This window comes from Elgaria multicarinata, chromosome 8 (genome assembly GCF_023053635.1).
Source record: "Elgaria multicarinata webbii isolate HBS135686 ecotype San Diego chromosome 8, rElgMul1.1.pri, whole genome shotgun sequence".
NCBI lineage: Eukaryota > Metazoa > Chordata > Lepidosauria > Squamata > Anguidae > Elgaria > Elgaria multicarinata.
In genome coordinates, this window is record NC_086178.1 from 101,539,622 (window position 1) to 101,561,933 (window position 22,312).

The 22,312-nt window shown below is 41.8% G+C and overlaps 1 protein-coding gene across 2 annotated transcripts in view; it reads right to left on the bottom strand.

Annotated features, from left to right (window-relative positions):
* Positions 1 to 14,237, bottom strand: part of WAPL (WAPL cohesin release factor) — a 51,710-nt gene extending 37,473 nt beyond the window's left edge. The window contains exons 1-3 of one of the 2 annotated variants that reach the window (XM_063133108.1): positions 14,094 to 14,237; positions 12,446 to 12,509; positions 9,176 to 9,687 (exon numbers count right to left, since the gene is read on the bottom strand). In XM_063133108.1, the coding sequence (XP_062989178.1) occupies positions 9,176 to 9,665 (490 nt within the window). In that variant the 5' untranslated portion in view covers positions 9,666 to 9,687; positions 12,446 to 12,509; positions 14,094 to 14,237. The remainder of the gene's footprint in view (positions 1 to 9,175; positions 9,688 to 12,445; positions 12,510 to 14,093) is intronic. The other variant, XM_063133107.1, reaches the window with a different exon arrangement.
* Positions 14,238 to 22,312: the final 8,075 nt, after the last annotated feature.

Below are 22,312 nucleotides of genomic sequence, written 5' to 3' on the forward strand. Positions count from 1 at the left end.
AAACAGCTTACGAATGTCCTTATATTCATACTAGAAATAGCTTCCTTCAATATTCAAATAAGTGCAACTTGTCAAGTAGGCACACTAGTACCTGCATTGTTCTTATAAACAAATTAAGGGTGTAATCCTATGCAAGTTTAGACAGAAAAAAATCCTGCAACTCCCAGCATTCCCCGGTCAGCTGTACCTCCTAAACATCTATAGGACTGCTCCTTAGATTGTAAGCAATAGGAAGTAACTGCAGTCGCTGTGGTTCATTAGATTAGGGCAACATTGGAATCTAGAGAGCTACGTTCACAGCTCAGCTATGTTCTTGTGGGGGCTGGTCCCAAAAAGTCACATTCAACGCACTCCACTTCAGTTAACATTTTATAGCTGATGAACAGTGACCTGGCTCACACAATTGTTGAGAGGAAAAGTACATTGTAGGTGACATGGGGAGGGCTGCACTGGGAATCAACATAAATTGGGGAGGAAGGCCTTGTATAAGCAGAAATACATTCTACCCATACTATTATATAGTTGAAATCAATTCGGTATCTGCTGGTTTCAGTTGAGGCCATTTGTGTTTTGAGAGTAGTCTGCGGAAAGCTGCATTTATCTTCAATTTTACATTGCTCTCTTTCGGGAAGGTAGGAAATGGAAGGGGAAAGGACTCAATCCATTGTGAAAGCCCGGGGGTGGGGGGGAATGGAAAAATTGAACAGCTCCAGATTATGAAATATTTTATTTTAGAATTTAAGACAAAGTATTTATATAATGTTACCCACTCTGTACTCCCTCCAAAATGGTTTCTAAAAACTATGTATTAAGAACATTTTTATAAAGACTAGAGATGTGAATGTCTAGAAATAATGAAGCCACAGGGGAAATTGGCCATGCTGCATGAAGCTAATGGGGCCTGAAATCCAAAATATCTGGAGGGCACCAGGTTGGGGGTAGCTGTTTTTCTGTGTGTGTGTGTGTGTCCCCCCCAAAAAAATTCCATTTCTCCTGGGGGGGAAAACATGTTTTTTCCCCATAGCCTCAAAATTCCCAGATATTTTACATCTCTTATTGGATACAACAAATTAAGTTACAAATTTGAATGTTTATCTATTACATCCAAATAATCAAAGAAATGTTCAACACAATTTACATTAAGTCCATATACAAATTATTGTTTAATAAATAAAAGAGAAGAGACATACTGTATTGACTTAAGATACCTTATATTAGGAACTGCTCCTTAAGATCAGACTTCATACTTCAATGCCTAGCACACATAGCTCTACAATGATTTTATAATTTGTTAAAGCTTCATTAAGCTAAACTTACAATAAACAAGATGAGCACTATAAAACATAGTTTTTTATTCAACTATAAACAATGAAAAAGACTTAATAAAACCTTATTTGGATCTCTCTATTCAAAACTCTACAAAATTGTTTCCAAATGTAACTTCTTAGCAATGCAATTCTATACACATTGACTCAGAAGCACGCCCCACTGAGTTCTGTAGGACTTACTCCCATAGATAGGATTGGAGCTTAAGGGCAAGTTCCTAGGCATGTTTAGAACGAAGGAAGCCTTACAACACTCAGCATTCCCCAGACAGCACAGCTGGCTGGTGCATGTTGGGAGTTGTAGGCCTGTTTTTCCTCTCTAAACATGCATAGGATTGTGCCCTTAGTTACTGAACTTGCCTAATCACTCAGTGTTAAAGGCTATGCTTCAAATGCCCCCACCATTTTAAATACAGTGAGTGGCCACAAGAGATAGATCCTTTGTTGGATTTTAAACGTTTCACTGAATTTTATTTTAAATCCAGCCTTATTTTTTAACTACATACCTGGCCACCAGAGGCAAGAAGCAAGCAGGCTGTCAAAGGAGGGACAGAATATTCTACCTGTTCTCCGTCAGTCTGTGATCAATAAACCCTGTACCAAGCTCTCATCTCATGCCAATGAGCAGGTATCGCACATTATCATAGTAGCGATGGAGGATGCAGAACTCAACCTGCCATTGGTTTCTGAGAAAAGGTTACCGTTTGCTGGAAGGTAGTACAAGCAATATCAGTAGATTGTCTCTATCACTCATGCTTCCCTATTAGAGGGGAGAGAAATGTAATAAGAAATCCCCAATCAGTCCTGCCACTTTACACTGGCTGTGCTACCTGCCCATGCTGGCAAGCAGGCAGGTCTCCAAAACATACCCAGCTCTGCCAAGAATGAGGACACTGGGGAGGGAAATCTGCCGATTTATACATAAGATCAGCAACAGCTGCCAGAGTAAGCAGGGAGCATGACTAGACCAGAGGGGATGGTAAGGTGACAGAAACACTGAGGATTACCCCGGCGCCTTGCTGGGAAGTGCTGAACGTTGCTTGTATTGTACTTGAGTTTTTTAGAACTAAAACACCAAAACAGCACATGTAAATTAAATCAAAGAATAGTGATACAGTATGGTTACCATTCACAAAAAATAGAGTTCTTTCAAAAAGCAGAGTTCAACTATTTAATAATGCACACTCACTACATCAGGCTTGTGAATAGTCACTAATCTCTAGTAGCCTATGGAAAGTAAGCAGCCAGGTCACCAAAAATGGGAAATCTTATTTATTTTCAGACACATTATGTAACATTAAACACACTGTCCTGCAATCTCACTTGCCTGAAAGTAGCTAAAGTACTTACCTACAAAGTGACAAACCTAACTCAAACACCTCCTGAGAAAGATGACAAAAACAATCTACCCAGATGCAGCTGAACACAGAAGTAGCATCCCACATGTAGCATATACAAGAAACCTATATACTGCATTTGGATCTTCGCCTGCTGAATATCCAGCCCTCACAGCAATTCTCACCTCAGAATTTACATCTATCATTATGAAGATCAGCCAATTTGACAATCACAACAAAAAGGGAAATTACTCCAGCCTCAAAACACTATTAAGAGGTCAGCTTTGAGATCAGTGTTTCAATACTGATTGATAGGATATAAGCAACACTACTTTCTTTACAAATCTTAAACTATACTACAAGAGAGAAGGATCTGGGAATTGTTGTAGATCACAAGCGGAATATGAGCCAACAGTGTGATGTGGCTGCAAAAAAAGCAAATGCTATTTTGGGATGCAATAATAGAAGTATAGCTTCCAATTTGCATGATGTACTGGTTCCCCTCTGTTCAGTACTGGTTATGCCTCATCTTGAGTACTGCATCCAGTCCTTGACACAACACTTCGAGGAAGATGCAGACAAGCTGGAAGGGGTTCAGAGGAGGGCAATGAGGATAATCAATGGTCTGGAAACAAAGCCCTATGAGGAAAGACAGAAAGAACTGGGCATTTTTAGCCTGGAGAAGACTGAGGGGGACAAGATAGCACTCTTCAAGTACTTGAAAGGTTGTCACAGAAGAGGGCCAGAATCTCTTTTCGATCATTCCAGAGTGTTACAGAATAACAGGCTCAAGCTATAGGAAGACAGATTCCAGCTGGACATCAGGAAAAATTTCCTGACTGTTAGAGCAGTGTGAAATGGAACCAATTACCTGGAGAGGTAGTGGGCTCTCCCACACTAGAGGCGTTCAAGATGCAGCTGGACAGCCATCTGTCAAGTACGCATTAAGGTAGAAAATGGAGCCCTTTTCACATTGACCCAGTTCACACGTAACACGTGGAGTGTTGCACAACCATTTTGCATGTAAGAGACATCTGAACCAAGACACTATAGGTTAGCTGTGGGTTAAACAACCCACAGTTAGCTTACTGTTAATTGTTGGTTAATCCAGAATTAAGCTATATAATGTCCAGGTCCAGACATCATGTAGCAACTTCAGATTAGCCCCATCGGAGGTTGATATGCAAAATGGTGGCAGAACACGCTGCCAGTTAATTAATCCACAATTTGCCAGTATTACTTGCAAACAGGCCCAATCTGTATGAAGTGTTAATGAAAGTGACTACTGAAAGTGTTATGTTGATGCCCAATAATTCAGTGGGCTGAGCTCTTTAAGCATAAGCACCATTAACAACTGAATTTAAAATGCTTCTTCTGCTTTGTCCTTTGACCACTTCCAGCTACCTTTATCAAAAATGCCCCTTTAGCAACCTTTGCAGAGTGAACTGCTGCACTAATCTTTATGTAACCTTTGCATAACCTTCTATGTAGAAGCCTCCCAACAGCTGTTCCCCTTAACTGTATCCATGCCATAACATGGTTGTATTTTATATTGACAATGATGGCTGATATTTAATGGAAAGGCAGATGACAAAGAATATGATGAATAGATATGTTTCCAAATTGTAATCACAGAATTTATTAGGAAAGATCTGAAATCACTATGCTTGCCTTTGCTGTAGTTATACACTTGCAAGAGTTGGAAAATGCAATTTAAGAATATAGCCCTGCCCTTTAGGTTTAGTGTCTGTAGTATCGTGATATGCATTTTTCTAAAGTAGACAAATCACATACTGGATTTTTGAACAAATCAAAAGGGAACTTAACTAGGTTTGTAGGGCAGGTGCTTAAGGAAAGACTGAATTTGTAAAGGTCGACATAAAGTAATCACTCATTGCCAAAAAATATGCACAGGGTAGTTTCAAGGGTGTATACTCAAAGGAGTGATGTATGACTATCAAGAATTAAGTTTGGAGCTACAAAATGGAAATAAAGATTACTCTAGCCCAAACATCCTTCATTCGCCTTAGTTTGGCAGGGCATCTATATGTGGATGGTAAACTCTTCCCATCAGCTATGATCCTTAAACTTGCGGAGGGGGGCAGGGGATAGACTTGCGTCCCTCTAGATATTTTGCCCTACAACTCCCATTAGCCCTAGCTAATACAACCAATGGTAGGGATCATGGATGTTGTAGGCCAAAAACATCTGGAAGGACACAATTTGCCCACCCCTGCCCTAAGACCCATACAGATTTGGGGAGATAAAGAACGTGGAATGGAATTCATGTTCTATTACTATATTTATGATAGCATGTTCTTCCATTTGAAGAGTTCAAGCTTCTATCAGGAGCCAAACATTAAGTAAACTCCTCCCAACTGCAACTGATTACCGCACACCAGAGTGCTATCAAGAAAGCCAGAAGGCATGATAAAACTTCTCAGCATTAGTTCTCTTCACAACCTACTGACTCAGCAAAGCATTGATTCTGTAAAATTGCAAAAATTACTACTTTGAGTTAATTTGGAAGAACATCTACAATAGCTATATAAAGAGCTGCTAAAGCTAGCAACATCAATATTGCAGTACCAGCCACTAGGACAACATTCTATCCTTGTTTCATTCTCAGATGACCATATTCACACATCACCCTAAATCTCTTTAACACAATATGAATGAACTGCAGCAAACTTTATGCTTTTGCTTCTGATTTTGATTAAGCACAGCTTACCATGTTGTCCGGACCCAGAACTGATTAATCTTAAATATGATTAGTTAAAACAAGGCAGTTTCAGTAAGTATAGTTTGAAGCTGGTTTGTTTGAAACTAACATAGTTAATATCTTAACAACAGACCAGACAAATGTTTCTGAACTCCTCCCAGAGGGAGCATGTAAGCCAGAGGCTCACTGCCACTTCAAACCTCCCATAACTCAAAAGGTTTTAAGATAGCTGTGGAAATATAAGTTGTTCAGGGCACTACATTTTTTGAAATGACTCAGACTCCAGGAACCCAACTACGCATTTAAAAAAGTGACTAAGGTAACAATTTCCTCAGTCACAGCTTTGAAATGTCAGATCCAAAGAGACCATTTAATCATGTAAACATATGTGTATACTACCATAATTTGATTATCTTATGTAGGTACATGTCTACTGAATAAGAACTTGTTGTTTTATGAAGTATTTCAGGAATCCAGGTGAGTATTGCTCCGTGGGATTTCATCTGAACACACCAGAGATTTCTGGTAAACATGGTTTGTTTTTCTTCAATTCTTGAGCAGGTGGATTTTGCTAATGAATAGTATTATTACCCTATGATTTTCACCTGAAGCTTGACTCCCATTATACATTAAATCTCTTACCAACTGTCAGGTACAAGGTTTTCAGAAACTAGTAACATTAAAATAAAAATAGGTGTTAATCCACAGACTTACCATTACAGATTTGCATAAAATTTAGAACAGGTTGCCAAGTGAATAAAAAGTATTGCAAGCAAGGCCTCTGCTTTCGTGTTTGTGCACTAAAATTAAGTGGGGATCATAGAATTTAGACACAAATTAAATTTACAGGGTTAAGGTGGTCCATATGGCTCTTATCAGACAGAATTCACTAGTTCCCACTTTGCATGTTACAGCTGAAACTTTTTATTTGTCACATTTCTGCTTTCCCAGTTTCTCTTAATATGCAAAGTGGGTGTTGAAAATTTCTGAATTTCTACAGAGTTGTTTTCAAAAGAATCACGAAAAAATATCAAACCATTTTATACTAGCTATAAAGGCATTTTTTACCTTTAAAAATTTAAAACATTGACCAAAAGCAACTGGATGGCTTTTTTCTACTAAGATTAATTATGTGGAAAGTCAACTTACTTTGCAAGTTGTAGGAAAAATATGTATACCTTACAGGGTTGTTATAAACCTTAATAAGAAAATGTATTCAAAGTGCATTAGAGGATACTATTATCAACGGTAGCAAAAGCTGCTGAAAGATTAAGAGAAACAGAATCACATTCGCTCCGTCTCTCTCCTCCATCAAGGTAAGACCAATTCCATCTCATACCCAGGCCAGAACCCAGACTGGATTGAATCTAGACAATTAGTATTCTCCAAGAATGCCTGTAGTTCTCGAGCAACTTGCCCAAAAAGGGATTGTCACTGGGTGGTAGTTATTATAAATCTCCAGATTCAGGGAGGGATTTTTCAGGAGTGGTTATGCAAGTGCCTTCTTAAGGACAGCAGGGACCACCCTCCCACACAATGATGCATTTACCTTTCCCTGGACCCACCCAGTCAAACCCACTCAACTAACTCAAGTTAAAAGTTAAGACATGTAGTAGGTTGAATTGCTACAAGCATCTTGTCCATGTCCTCAGGTTACAGAAGCCAAAACTGACCCCATGAAACTGTACAAGATGGTGCACTTAACACCTCATTTGGACCTGTTACAACAACAGTGTTAAGATCATTATGAAGACAAGTGATTTTGTCCTCAAAATGCTCTGCAAAATTGTTACAGCAGACCTCAGAGATGTGCAGCATCACATTAGCCACACTAGTTGTTGATAATCTCTGTACCACATGGAAAAGTTCTGCTGGGCAACTACTCAATGGCACAATAGAGAGGAAAGTATATACTACTAACAAACTCATTCTCCAAGTGTGGATGACCATGAACTTTTGTGAAGTGTCCCTTGGAGATGGTTGGGATTAGTATGGGCAATTAAACTAATCTAAGGAAAGATAACCAAACTGGAGTTATTCTGATTAGTGATTTAGAGTGATTATTGCTACCAGTTTCAGTTGTAACCCATTAGTGTGCGTTATTTTTGCTGATAGAAATGAATTTTCCTCAGATGTGCAAGTACTCCAGTTTCAGTTTAAAAAGTGTTTTTCAAAATTTGAATTAAGTGATATTGTAGTGTCACCTGTGCAAACTAAGCAGTTAATAGAATTGGTTGCTCATCATGCTAAACAAATTAAGAATTGTGTCCTTTGGTACATTATTCTAAGAACTAAAACCTGTAACCTTTGAATTGGTAGGATGACTATTAGAGGCACAATTTTAATTGCTCTGAGGACGTTTCTATTTGTGGGGATGCAAAATTACTGATTCTAATGTTGCTGAAATAGTGAATGAAAAAGAAAATATTAAATATGGCTCAACTATGAATGGTAGCTTACATTTTTAAGTTGTAAATTGCCTTATCCTTCCTCTGATATCTTAAAAGGCTACATATTACCTCAATTCTTCACTACTACTAATAGCAAACTTTAGTAAAAGCATACTTCTAACTATATTAGAACAGCACTCCACTACCAAAAGTTGTGTTCACATTGAAACTAGATCTAATTCCCCAAAATTACCAACCTGCATCAAATATTTGTTCTGAATGAAGAGTCAGATATTATAGTATTTAGAAAGGTATGGGGTACCACACTTTTGAATACACATCAAGGTAAGGGCCTTTTAAAAGAAATGCTACTCCCCAAATTAGCAACAGACATTGGCATTAAGTTTCTCTGAATTGGCTGTAACAGCAAAAGAAACAGCTAGTGTCAGTTGCCAGGCACCAAGATACTACACGTATTTATGGGCAACATATGGCCCTCCCAACATTTTCACCTACAATTCCCATCATTGTTCACCACTAGTTATGCTGGCTAGGGCTGATGGGAGCTGTAAGCTAAAACATCTGGAGGGCCACAAGTAGCCTTTCCAGAGCTGGCTTCTGATACCTGTAGTATCAGGATTACTAGGATTAAAATGGCACATGTGTGCAAGAGCTCTGATCTTGTTTGTGACTATGTGCCCCATCATCTCTTTCAGTTTTTGTGAACCACCCAGGGAGCTTCGGCTGTTGGGCGGTATAAAAATTCAATAAATAATAATAATAACAACAACAATAGTAGTTGCCACAGAAATGTGGTGGTCTAACAATATGAATTGCACAAGTCACAGTTGTAGAGGCCGTGGAGACCCTCCATCTAGAAAGTAAATTTGAAAGTTATGATACGTAACAAGATTTTAAGACTGCAGAAAGGGTCTGTTCATATTTTACTCATTGAACAGTACCATTGTATTAGTATTTATTTATAAAGCACGTAACTCTTCACAGGTACTCTATATAAAAATCCATGTTTTGTTATTTCCAGCTGTTAAATTCATGTTTTGTTATTTCCAGTTATTAAGTAGAATTAAGATTAAAGTCATAATTCTACTTAATTCAACTTTGATTTATAAATAGTATCACCTTCCTTGATTTTAAGAAGCTGTTTATTTCAACAAGCTGCTAAATGAAAACATTTTTTATCAAACATTCCAACTTAGAAATATGAGAAGTTTCCAAAGTCTCATTTCCCCCCCTGCCCGCACCCCGCCAACCACTGAAAAAAGTCATCAGGCAATTAAAGCAGTGGGTCTAAAACAAAATGTTATTTGGCTAAACAAGCGGCCAAGTTGCAAGATTAACCTAGTTATTAACTCTGAAGTCAACTGTATTATTCAAGCCTACCTGCAATTATAAGGTTGCTTTTGATGTCACCATCATCCATGTTTCTGTTTGAGTTCTTCTCTTTTAAGCCTTGGACTGCATTGTCAAAAGACACACATTTGCCGGACAAAATATCTTCACTGATTGACTGAGTACTTTTGCTATTAGATTCAAGTACGGAAGAGAAGTCTCCAGACTGTGGTGTTTCAACAGACTCCAATTGAGAGGAACCTTTAGCTTGTGACACGTTCTTTGAAGATACTGGCAGCGATTCTTCATCACTATCAAATCCAAATGGATCTTCTATTGCTTCCTCTTCTACTTTGGGTTTTTTAGGAATTTCAGAAATGTCTGGCTTGATGTTTGGCCTCTTCTGTCCTAGCTTGGCCATAAAGGTAGTTTCTCCCCATTTTGTACTAAGAGTGGTCCGTTTATTGGAAAAAACTTCATCAAATTTTGAACTTCCATTGCCCCCTTTCCTGCTGTATGTCTTCCCAAATCTGGATGTCATTTTGACACCTGTTTCATATTCTCTGTTGAAAGAAAATAATAACTATGTTAGAATGCACTTTTACTGTATTTTACTATATTAACAGTAACATACAGAAGCTTTTTTTAGATTTAGCAATGGTTACAACAAACAATACCCACAGCACTTTTATAAAAGATCAGAACAAGTCATGGATGAAACCATCTAAGATGAATCTTTGATATTTTTTTCAAACTGCATGAACAAATAGCACCCAAAAAGATTTGTTTTGGAAAGATTTGTGAAGTTTTGGCCTAATTTCCCCAAGTTAGTGCCCTCCTGATGTGCTGGACTACAACTGGTGACCATTGACCAAGTTGGCTGGGAATAATGGGACTTTATGTACAACACAACTTTGGGTCACCAGGTCGAAGAAGGCTGCCCTAATCAATTATTACATACACTTTATTGTGCTTCTTTTTAAAAAACAAAAATAAAAAACAACTAAAAATGATGTGACATTCACACTAGAAAGCATTTCCATGAAGCCTTGAAAAATTCTACCTAGCATTGAAAATTCTGTGTATTCATACACAAATTTCAAGTTAACGCCCCCCGGGGGGGACGTGTCATGGCAAGGAGAAAGAGTTCATAGGTGTCCACCTTCTGCATGTTTCTTAAGCTTATTTTAGACTATAAGCCCCTTGGAGTAGGGTTCTGTCTTAGCTGTTCTTTGTAAAGTGCCATATACATGTATGGTGCTGTATCAAGTATAATTACTGATATGCTTAAAGGCGTCTCACTATGGTCACAACACTACTCTGGGCTGCTAATTCTAAAATGCCTGGCATCAGAGGCTCACTCCTTCACTTTGATGCTATAACCATACACTGCTTTACACATCACTGACAATGGAGTCTGTATTCTTGTGGTTCGAACCACAGCCATTATATGGTTTCTCCACTTGGCTTGGTCCTACTCTAGAGACATTACAGCAGGCTGGTAAGGAACAAGAAGGCCAAACCATCACACACGTTTGCCCACCACCAAAGAGATAATCTGGTTGTGACAGACCACAACTGAAAGAACAGAAAAGCCTCCCAAATCCAGAAAGCCAAATTTCGTGTTGATCACAAATACCAAACCTTGAGACATCCTTGACGAGCAGCTCCTTTGTCGCTAATATATTGTAACGAATTTTATAATAATTTTACATCCAAATTTTTAAATGTCCCCCTTTTTGAATGTCCCCCTTTTGCTGCCATAGTCAAACAACTTTAAAATTTATTAGTTGCCAAAAACAAATTAGCTTATCAACACTTGCCTAACCGGGGGGGGGGGGGGGAAGGGAGGGGGGATTCACCCTTACTTGTTGTGACTTGTTGGGTGGATGGGAGTTAAAGTCCAAAACTTCTAGAGGGCATCAGGTTATGCAAGGCTGATATGTACCAAGAAAGCAGCTGGCCCGGGGGGGGGGGGGGGATTAGCAATAAATGGACAGTACTTCAAAAGGAAATCAGCCAGCCAACCTGATGAGGTTGGTTTCCCTAAGAATTTTGGGATTCCATCTATATGATTCTAGGTGTTATAATGAATTATGAAACCAATCAAAGTGTATCCTACTAAAGTTGCAAAAACCCAAACGCTAGTTTTTCTCTTACTCAAATATTCTGAATAAATATCTGAATTAATAACAATAAGGCTCCTGATCACCTTAGGAGACACTTCGCTAAAGAGATACACAATTTAATATACAAACCTTGTACAGATAATCTAATACTGCTAAAACCATTGTGTCTACTGTAATTCTACCTGATTTCAAATAAGCAGATTTATTCCATTTCTCTCCACCACCTCAAACCATGTTGATCATTAACAGCTTCAGCTATTGAACAGTATAGACATGTAATAAATAAATGTAGTTTCTCCTTGGCGTATTTTTTTTCCTGCACCTAACACAACGGTGTGAAAAAAAAATTCTTAAGAGTTACATTTATATGACATTTTATCTAAGAAAAATCAGAACAAGTTTTTCCCAGTGGTATATGCACAACACGAGCTGAGCCAGTGTTTGCCAAGACAGTTGCAGCCTCCAAAACAGCCCTGAAGTAGAGTGGATCATAGCAGTCAGAAGCCTAGAGAGTACTGAGCCATGACTGATTATTGCCAGGCCATGAAGAGAAAACCACAGACTTCTCACCAGATGAAGATTGTGGAGACCTTCCCTAACAGCTAAAACTCCAAGGTTTTATGTAGAATACCTAGCCCAGGGGAAGCTGAAGAATTTACATCTCATTGGTGTAGGATGAAACATCTCAATACATGTTCTTAGGCCTAATCTAGACCAAGCAGGATATTGCACTATGAAAGTGGTATATAAAAGGCAGGAGCCACACTACTGCTTTATAGTGGTATTGAAGTGCACTGACAACTGTTGGGGGGGCACTGACACATACTATACACCGCTTTCATACAACTTTCATAGGCTATATCCTGCTTGGTGTGGCTCCTGCCTTTTATATACCACTTTCATAGTGCAATATCCTCCTTAGTCTATATTAGGCCTTACTTGCACAAGACTGAGATTACAGGGCAGTTTAGCAAGCCTTATATATAGCTATCTTCATACACTTGCATGTTAATTAAAATATTTTATTAAACTATAAAAGAAGCTCCATCTATTAGTAGATCACCACAGTGATATTTGGATACATCCATGCTCAGTTGTACTAGAAAAATCACTTCATAGGTGACATCCACAGCAACAGCATTCCATGGGGTACAATTTATCAACATACTTTAGGGATGGTTGACAATATTACCTGCCAAGGGAAGTTTGCAATCAGTACAGCACTCAGGTTTTCAGACTAGCATCTTCTTTAATTACTGAAATGTACATGAACAAAGATGCTTATTGAAATAACATCATACCCTATTGTTTTACCTCACTGTATGACCCTATCATCTACTCTAATTAAACCAGGAAAGTTTTAAAGCTCCAAACACCTAAGTCAGTATGAAGTTCCAAGTCAGATTAAACTTATTCTGAAAGCATTACCTCGCCCACAATTAAGAAAAATATTAGTCTTGAAATGTTAGTAACTAAAGTAACTTCTCCTTTCCGCCTCCTGTTTCAGAAGTTTTGCTTTCTACTTCACTATCTAGCCATTTCATGCTTCTTGCCACTAAGTTATTAACTGGAAGCTGGGGCACTGAAAAACAAACAAGGTTTACTTACACCACAACTAAATACTAATGCTGTACATATACAATTCCCTCAAAATCTATATTGAGGGTTGGTTTCGCCAGATCAGTCCTTTTAAAGAGAACATGCCTCAAGTACCTTAATAATGCACTGCCCCTAGATAATGGAAAGTGGGCCTCCTACATTTTAACTCAAGGCATGGATGATGCCTTATGATGGCAGCAGAGGGGCGGGAGAATAAGAACAGGGTCATCCAGAATGAAAACACAACACTAATGGGAGATATGTCGTCATTTCCCTTCTGTCTCACTTATAGCTGTTACCTCCCCGCCAACAAGGGCCAAACTGCCTCCAACCATCATGAGGGCGCGCTCGGAAACCGAATCGCGCTCTGCTGCTTCCGGACCAAGGTCCCTCCGAATTATGACGGGGCTGCGGAGGGGGAAAGAGACGCTGAACCCCAGAGAAGGCGTCTGGCCGCACCCTGGTGGAGGGGTCACATGAGAGCTTGACAGAAGTTTGCCTCTTCGAGACTTTTCAGAACTAACACCAAGAGACTGCGATTGGATTCGATTCGAAACGGGCGATTCCAGGGGAGGCCAACTGCACCTCGGAGACGGCGCCTACCCACCCCGGAAAGAAACAGAGAGGCCGCCCCGTTCTTACAGTCGACGCCTCTTGCTCCGGATTACGATCCACCTGACCCTTCCAGCTTTCAAAGAGAGACCTGAAATAAACTCGCTTCAAACAGCCCCGAGGAGGGGGGATTGCCTCCCGCAGCCCGATTCTCTATGGCAAATAATAAGACCCACTGATCTCGGGGGTGGGGGTGGGGGTGTTGTAGTCCAAGGAAAGTGCGCAGACGCCTGCAGCCATAGAACCCGATTCCCTGCGCACGTTCCCCTCGGAACTTCAGCCCCAACTTGGCGCTCGTGGGATTACAGCCCGATCCTGGCAGCGTCTCTTCGGGAGCCCCCTCCTAACCCAGCTCCACCGTCCCAAGCACCCTCCACGCCCATAAGAGAGAGACACATACAACTCTCCCGGCGTCATGCTCTGGGCCGCCTCGACCTCCGTCCCCCCCTCCCCCCTTCTTCCCTTTTGCGGCCTGCGGAGCTTCCTCGGCAAGAGTTTTCTGGAAAGGAGGAAGAAAGGGAAGCGGCCGTCTCTCCCACCCAGCCACCCCGCCGCTTTCGCCCCGGTCCGTTCCAGGCGAGAGGCAGGCAAGGCCTGAGGAAGTTTGGTCGGCCTCTCTCCATACTTACCTCAGCAAGGCCCAGGGAGGGGAGCGAGCGAGGGGGGCAAAAACCTGCCGGGAGCGGCGGCGGCGAAGGACGGGGCCGGCGGAGGCTCCCGGGGCCTCGCGCGCACGTCACTCTCCGGATTCCCAACCGTCTGACTGAGCTCGCTGCTGCTGCTCCTTCCCCTCACTCGGTGTCTTCGGGCGACGCCCCCGGGCCTGGGCTCCCTCTCCTGCCTCCCCCGGGCTAAGGCGCTGGCGTCGCGGTCTCCCGGTGGCAGCAGCGCCTCCGCCTGCGCCGCCGCTTTCTCCGCGCCGGGATTATTACTACTACTGCGGCTGCTCTTTGAACAGGGCCCTGGACCATCTCTCCGCCATTTGCCCCCCGCTCCTTCCGTCACTGCGCTTCACACATTTGGCCTCCCTCCGTCCTCGCCGCGGCCAATCACGGCCCGTTTTACTCAACCGACAAGCCGGGCGACGTCGCGCATGCGCCGTTTCACCCCCCCCCCCCACGGCGAACAGGTCCGGCAGTGCGCGCGCACGCAGGCACGGACGCCGAAAGACTAATAGGGCTTGGAGTTACCCGTCGGGGACGCTCAAGCGCCTTCCTGCCCCCGCCTCCCCCCTGCTCATCCCGACTTCCCCGGAGGCCCCCTTTCGGAGTCTCGGGAGACCTTGTGCAACCACAGCGGCTGCCGCTGCCGCAGCCGCGCTGACTCAGCACGCGAATGGCTCCCTTGACAGCTCACCTACCTCACTCTATCCCCTGATTTTGTGGTCGGTCTTGTTGTTCTGTGTGTTCCTGATTTGGATGACGGCTTGCATGTGTTGTTCTTATTGTATTTTAATAGGTTGCTCAGCGGTTCCGAGGATGGAAAAAAAAACAGCATATAAATAAACTTTAAAAATAATACCACCCCACCTTCGGATTGTTATTTTTCTTCCAAAACATCCTTTGCTGCTGTCATTTAATTCTCTTCCTCCTCTGGGGCACTTTCTACACCCAAGGATTATCCCAGGAATATGGAGGGATCCTCCCTGTCTGCTCCCAGGATCCCCTGTGTGTCATTTGGATGCACAGGTATGATCCCGGGGGGGGGGGGGGGGAGGCAGGTGTAGAAATGGCCTGGGTTGTCTCCTCTGGTGAACATAGCCTGGATCTCTTATCTATTTTATTTACTGTACCTATATATTTACCCCAAAATACAAGTTCTCTGGGCAGCTCACAAAACAGATAAGAAAAGGAAGGGACATATTAAATTAATAATAATAAATAACATTAAATTACAATATAAAACAATATGAAACTTATGGGTGCTGTAATATGCATATTTAGATGTTTTGAAACAGATCTTCCAGTATGGGTATAATCAAAGCAAGGTTAAAAATTGTTCAGTCCCATTGATTTCAGTGCCTAGGATCAAGCCATATGTGTGCATAGCTACTTTGAAACACATACTTAATTTCTTCCCATTGACATTAATAGAACTTCACTTTGGCGGCGTTGCATCAAACATTGTGAAAGAAGGTACAAGAACTATGATGATGATGATGATGATATTAACTATGCCTCTGCAAATCTATTTGTGATTCTGGAATCATATTTTCATGTCACCTGTACCTCTTCCAAGAAAAAAATGGAGGTATTATTTTCCTGTTTTTGTGTGCAGCAAGTACATTTGTTTGAAAATAAACAGATACTGATGGTTCTTTAGTACCGTGAGAATCAAAAGCGTGGGTGGGTGGGCTTCTGGAAGAAGGAGACTTTGCATCAAGTCTGTACCTCTGCATCATCTGTACCTCAATAACAGGGATGGTGAATGTGTGGCCTTCCAGATGTTGTACCATTATCCCTCACTGTTGGCTAGGCTGGCAACAAAATCTGGAGGATCATTCATTCCACATCCCTGCTCTAGAAGATTAGTTGAGTGTGTACAAAACAAGATTAATCCATACCCTTTGTAAGGAGTATATATTTGTTGCATCTGAAAAAGGACACTACAATACAGAGATATTCTGGTCCTGGCATATGTAACACTGGATCTCCAGGGTTATTTATTTATTTATTTATTAAACTTATATACCGCTCCCATAGCCAGGGCTCTCTGGGCGGTTGCTTGAAACTGAAGACAGAAGCACTACATGCTTGCAACAACCCTGGGAAATTACATTCAAGTGTTATAGTTTGCTGTAACACTTGCAACAGATTCAAGAGCAGACCTCATACCACTCAGCCTGTGCTATAATTAGATTATCTTTCAATTTTGCACAATATCACTTTTTGTTAATTCTCCTTTAGCCTATTATAATCTCGACCCATCCATCTATTCCTATGACTTTATTCTTTATGGAGATTTGAGTTATACAAACAAGATTGCTTCCTTCATATGTTAGGACCTGCTGAATAATGAAGCATATGAAAGAAGAAAAACAGTGTGGATCAAATGGTGTGATCATGCAATTAATTCAAAGCTGGCAGTTCATGGCACACCATATTTTTTTTTATGTAGTGGGATTTTTGACCCGTCCTATTACTAAAGCTAAAAAAAAAATGAAACATGTAACTTTTAAAAACCTCATCGATTTTTAAACCCACTACTACCTCTGGAGGAAACGGAATAATTAGGCTTCAATTATCAAAGCTAATTAAAAGACAACATATTCAAAGTACTAATGATGACATAGGGGTAAAGTCTAGCCTCGTTCAACACTTGTAAGCATAAACTATTTTCAGGACTGAAGAAGCTAATGTTCAGGTAGGCATGCATGTATTCTAGTTCTATTCAGCCTTTCTTAAACTAACTGCTATGGAGGAACTCCAAAAGGATCTGTCCAAATTAGGAGAATCCAAATGGCAAATGCAGTTCAATGTAAAGTGTAAAGTGATGCACGTTGAGGCAAAAAATCCCAACTTGAAGGATAAACTGATGGGATCTGAGCTAGAGGTCACTGACCAAGAAAGACATTTTGGAGTTGTGGTGGACAGATAAATAAACCCAGTGTGCAGCTGCTGTAAAAAAAAAAAAAGGCAAAGTCCATGTTAGGCATAATTTGGAAAGGAATTGAGAATAAAATTGCCAATATCATGCTGCCATTATACAAATCTATGGTGCAACCACACTTAGAATGCAGTGTGCAGTTCTGGTCACTACACCTAAAAAAATATTATAGAGTTGGAAAAGGTGCAAAAAATAACAACAAAAATGATTAAGGGGCTGCAGCAACTCCCCTGTGAGGAAAGATTACAGCAGCTGGGATTGTTTAGCTTGGAAAAAAGGAGGCTACAGGGAGACATGATAGAGGTGTACAAAATTATGCATGGTGTGGAGAAAGTGGATAGGGAGACATTTTTCTCCCTCTCTCATAACATTAGAACCCAGGGTCATCCCAGGAAGCTAACTGGGAGATTCCAGCAGATGAATGGAAGTACGTCTTAACACAGCACAAAGTTAAATTATAAAATTCGCTACCACAAGACTTAGTGATGGCCACCGATTTGGATGGCTTTTAAAGTCAAATTCCTGGAGGAGAAGGCTATTAACTGCTACTAATCCTGAGGGTTATATGATCAGAGACAATATGCCTATGTATACCAGTTACTGGGGAACATGGGCAGGAAAATGCTGTTGCACTCATATCCTGCTTGTGGTCGCTGTGTGAGCAGTATGTTAAACTTTGGTAATCCAGCATGGTTCTTCCTACATTCTTATGTTCAGATTACTAAACTTTTTAAAAAGATAGCGATAATCAAATAAAAACAGTAAAACATTAAAAGCAAACGTTGAAAGCATAACAATTTAAAAAGCCAAGTCCAAAAGATGTGTCTTGAACACACTGCACTTCCTGGACACAGACCAGTCGCAACTCCAAAGGGATTTGTTCCAGGTTTGGGGAGCAACACAGGAGAAAATGACAAGTCTTTGCAAGTGAGGCTGTCTTCAAAAGGGTCTCTCCTGCTGGTTTTTTAACTGCAGAGCAAGTTTGTACTTTAGGCAGTCCCTCAGATAGCTAGGCTGTAAGCTGTTTATAGCTTTAAAAAGTTAAAACCAGCACTTCAGATTGAGCCCTAAAAACAACAGGCAACCAATGCAGATGTTTCAGTATTGGGGTGATGTGGTCATGATAACAGTCAGCTGCCACGTTTTGCACCAATGGAAGCTTCCAGATGCTCTTCAAAAATGCTGTAATATTGCCATCAGCCCTGTAAGATAGGACAGTATTGTTATCCCTACTTTATTGATAGGGAGACTGCTGCTAAGAGAACAGTGAGTTACCTAAGGCCCTGTAGTGAGTTTGTTTCCAAAATGAGATTTAAATTGCAAACATTTCTTAAGCATTAAGCTTCAAACGTCTCTCACTTCAGCACTGAAGGACACATCTCAACAGTGTTGTTGTTGTTGTTGTTTTAAAAAACCTGCCACATGCATTGTTTTATGTTTTTTACTTGTGAAATGAACTTAATTATCATGGGAGGAGGGAGGCGAAATGTATTGCTACACTCAATCCACTTTTCCTAAGCAGAGGGAAGTTCCAAGGGTGCAGCAGGTACCCAGATTTAGTTTCTTTTGGAAGACTGGTGTTTCTGGGTTTCTTTACAGACGTACAGCTTGAACATAGGTGGAGGCACTGTTTAGGCACTCCCAAGAGACAGCCAAAGTCAAATGTCCAGATCTCTAGGCAGACAGACATCGGCCTTAGCTAGACCTAAGGATTATCCCAGGCAAACGGAGCGGTCCTCCCTGTCTGCTCCCGGGATCCCCTGTGTGTCATTTGGATGCACAGGGATGATCCTGGGACAATCCCGGGATATAGGCCTGGTCTAGCCATGACCATCACCTTAGGATGCTTTTACAGAGCTCAAACACAGCTGTCTGTGTCTCTTCCTCTATTTCACCCAAACTGCAACAGACGCAGACGCAGACGCGGGCGCACACACACACACACACACTTAGCTAGTAGGGTGAGTAAGGGTCTGTCTTTTTGACCCCTTTCAGATAGTTCCAAGCCACTCAGGAAAATGGTATAACAATTAGTTGCCTTGGAAACACATCACCAGGCTATTAACACTCTTTTGTCAAGTCCAGGTATTGCCAGAGGGCAAGCCATACTGATAGCCCTACTCACAACAATCTGGTAGGAAACTATGGGATCTTTTTCAATGTAGGCAAGCCTACCCAGTACTGGACAGGGCAGATTTGGCAGTCACCACCACAGCGTACCTTACTTTCCCCCAAAGAATGAATGACAGCCATTCACATATATGGGATAAAGCTGCCTTTTCCAGCCTTGTTCCCTGCAGAAGTTTTGGAGTACAACTCCCAGCATTCCTGACCATTGTCTGTGCTGGTTGGGGCTGATGAGAGTAGGAGTCCAAAATATTTGGAGGGTACTAGGTTGAGGAAACCTGAGGTAAATTAAGGGAGTGCATGTGGGAGGAGAGGAATGGAGCTGGCCAGGCACTTCACAGAGGGAGTGTTGCTGCCAAGGGATTCCACCACCAGCAGCAGGCCTGGGCAACAACAGTCTTGGAGATGTGCCACTGCATGCTATCATACATTATGGGGATGTAAACATAGTTCTTCTGAATGAATTTGCTTAACCAAAGTAATGAACTGAAACTCAATCCAGACAAGACTGAGATGCTGTTAGCAGGTGATTCCGCTGACAGGATGGGGGGTGTTCTACCGGATCTGGATGGGATTGCACTCACCCTGAAGGAGCAGGTTCGTAGCTTGGGGGTTCTTTAAGATCCATCATTGTCACTTGAGGCTCAGGTGACCTAGGTGGCACGGAGTGCCTTTTACAAACTCCGATTGGTGGCCCAGCTACGCCCCTATCTGGACAGGGATAACCTGGCTTCAGTTGTCCATACTCTGGTAACCTCCAAATTAGATTACTGCAATGCACTCTATGTAGGGCTGCCTTTGAAGACGGTTCGGAAGCTGCAGCTCGTGCAAAATGCAGCGGCCAGGTTGATTTCAGGAACCAGAAGGTTCGACCATATAACACCTGCTCTGGTCCGCTTGCACTGGCTGTCTGTATGTTTCCGAGCCAAATTCAAGGAGCTGGTTTTGACCTTTAAAGCCTTACACGGCTTGGGACCACAATACCTGTCGGAACGCTTCTCCCGACGTAAATATACCTGGTCAATACGTTCAACGTCTAAGGTCCTCCACTGGATGCCTACTCTGAGATAGGCTCGGAGTGTGGCAACAAGGGACAGGGCCTTTTTGGTGGTGGCCCCCAGACTGTGGAGTGATCTCCCTGACGAGGCTCGCCTGGCACCAACGCTGCTATCTTTCTGGTGCCAGGTTAAGACTTTCCTCTTTGCCCAGGAATATGGCAGCACATGTTAATCACCCACATGTTTAGTTTTTTAACAGTTTTTAATGCTTTGTGTGTATGTTCTGTGTTTTAAATTTTAAAATTTTGTATACTTGTTTTTATCTCAATTTTAGAATTTCTGTAAACCGCCCAGAGAGCTTTGGCTATGGGAGCAGTATATAAATGAAATAAATAAATAAATGGTTGACCGTGTCTTGAAGAAAAACAGAAAATCAAACTTTTCCAAATGCAGTTAAATATAATTCCAACCATGTGGAGGCAATCTCAAAGGAATTTTCATTACGGGGGGGGGGGGGGATCAGGAGAACTATCACCTCATGGTGACCTTTCCCTCTTCATATTTGATCCTGTAACTTGGAGTGCGCAGAGAAGGAATGTGGGCTTGAACCAAAGAAGCAAGGAGAAATTGATCAAATTCCCAAATATGTACATGTAAACAGAAATCTCAGTTTTTAACAGCCATCCTTGGGTGAATGAGTCTGAGTTGTGGGTTACCATTCCTGATCTTTCCATCCAGTACTGTATCTCTGTCCCAATTTTGTCTCCTCCAGATCCCAATAATGTTTGAAACTCAGCAGATCATAGTGAAGACCTCCTAAGCAGGTTTATCTAAAAGTAAGCTCCACTGAGGCTTACTTCAATACATCTTTTCCCCTCATACGTGTGTTTAGAATGACAGCATTTCTGCTGTTGCTCTTCCTCAGTTACATGCTCTTCCAACTGTCAGAGGGCTGCAATCTTTCCTGTTCCAGGAATTTATTTATTTATTTATTTATTTATTACATTTCTATACCGCCCAATAGCCAGAGCTCTCTGGGCGGTTCACCAAAATTAAAAACATTCAAAGTATAAAACAACAGTATAAAACCATAGCATAAAATACAATATAAAAGCTCAACCAGATAAAAACAGCAGCAATACAAAATTACAAATTTAAAACACCAAGTTAAAATTTATTTATAGACTGTTAAAATGCTGGGAGAATAAAAAGGTCTTCACCTGGCGTCTAAAAACATATGATGTAGGTGCCAAGCGAACCTCCTTAGGGAGCTCAAGCCACAGCCGGGGTGCCACAGCAGAGAAGGCCCTCCTCCTGGTAGCCACCTGCCTCACTTCCTTTGGCAGGGGCTCGTGGAGAAGGACCTCTGAGGATGACCTTAGGGTCCAGGCAGGTACATATGGGAGGAGGCGTTCCTTCAGATAACCTGGCCCCAAGCCGTTTAGGGCTTTAAATGTTAATACCAGCACTTTGAAATGGGCCCGGACCTGGACTGGCAGCCAATGAAGCTGGAAAAGGACTGGCATAATGTGGTCTCGTCGGCCAGTCCCTGTTAGTAAACGGGCTGCCCTGTTTTGTACCAGTTGAAGTTTCCGGACCGTTTTCAAAGGCAGCCCCACGTATAACGCATTGCAGTAATCCAAACGAGAGGTTATCAGAGCATGGATAACTGTAGCTAGGCTATCTCCGTCCAGATAAGGGCACAGCTGGTATATCAGCCTAAGCTGATAAAAGGTGCTCTTTGCCACTGAGTTCACCTGTTCCTCAAGTGACAGTTCTGGATCCAAGAGCACCCCAAACTATGGACCCAATCCTTCAGGGGGAGTGCAACCCCATCCAGGACAGGGCAAACATCACCTCGCCGGACAGATGAACCACCCGCTAACAGTACCTCCGTCTTGTCTGGATTGAGTTTCAGTTTATTAGCCCTCATCCAGTCCATTACCGTGCCCAGGCACTGGTTCAGAACAGCCACTGCCTCACCTGGGTTTGATGAAGGAAGAAATTGATAGGGAGACTGCTGCTAAGAGAACAGTGAGTTACCTAAGGCCCTGTAGTGAATTTGTTTCCGAAATGAGATTTAAATTGCAAACATTTCGGTTCTCTGTAAATGTCTT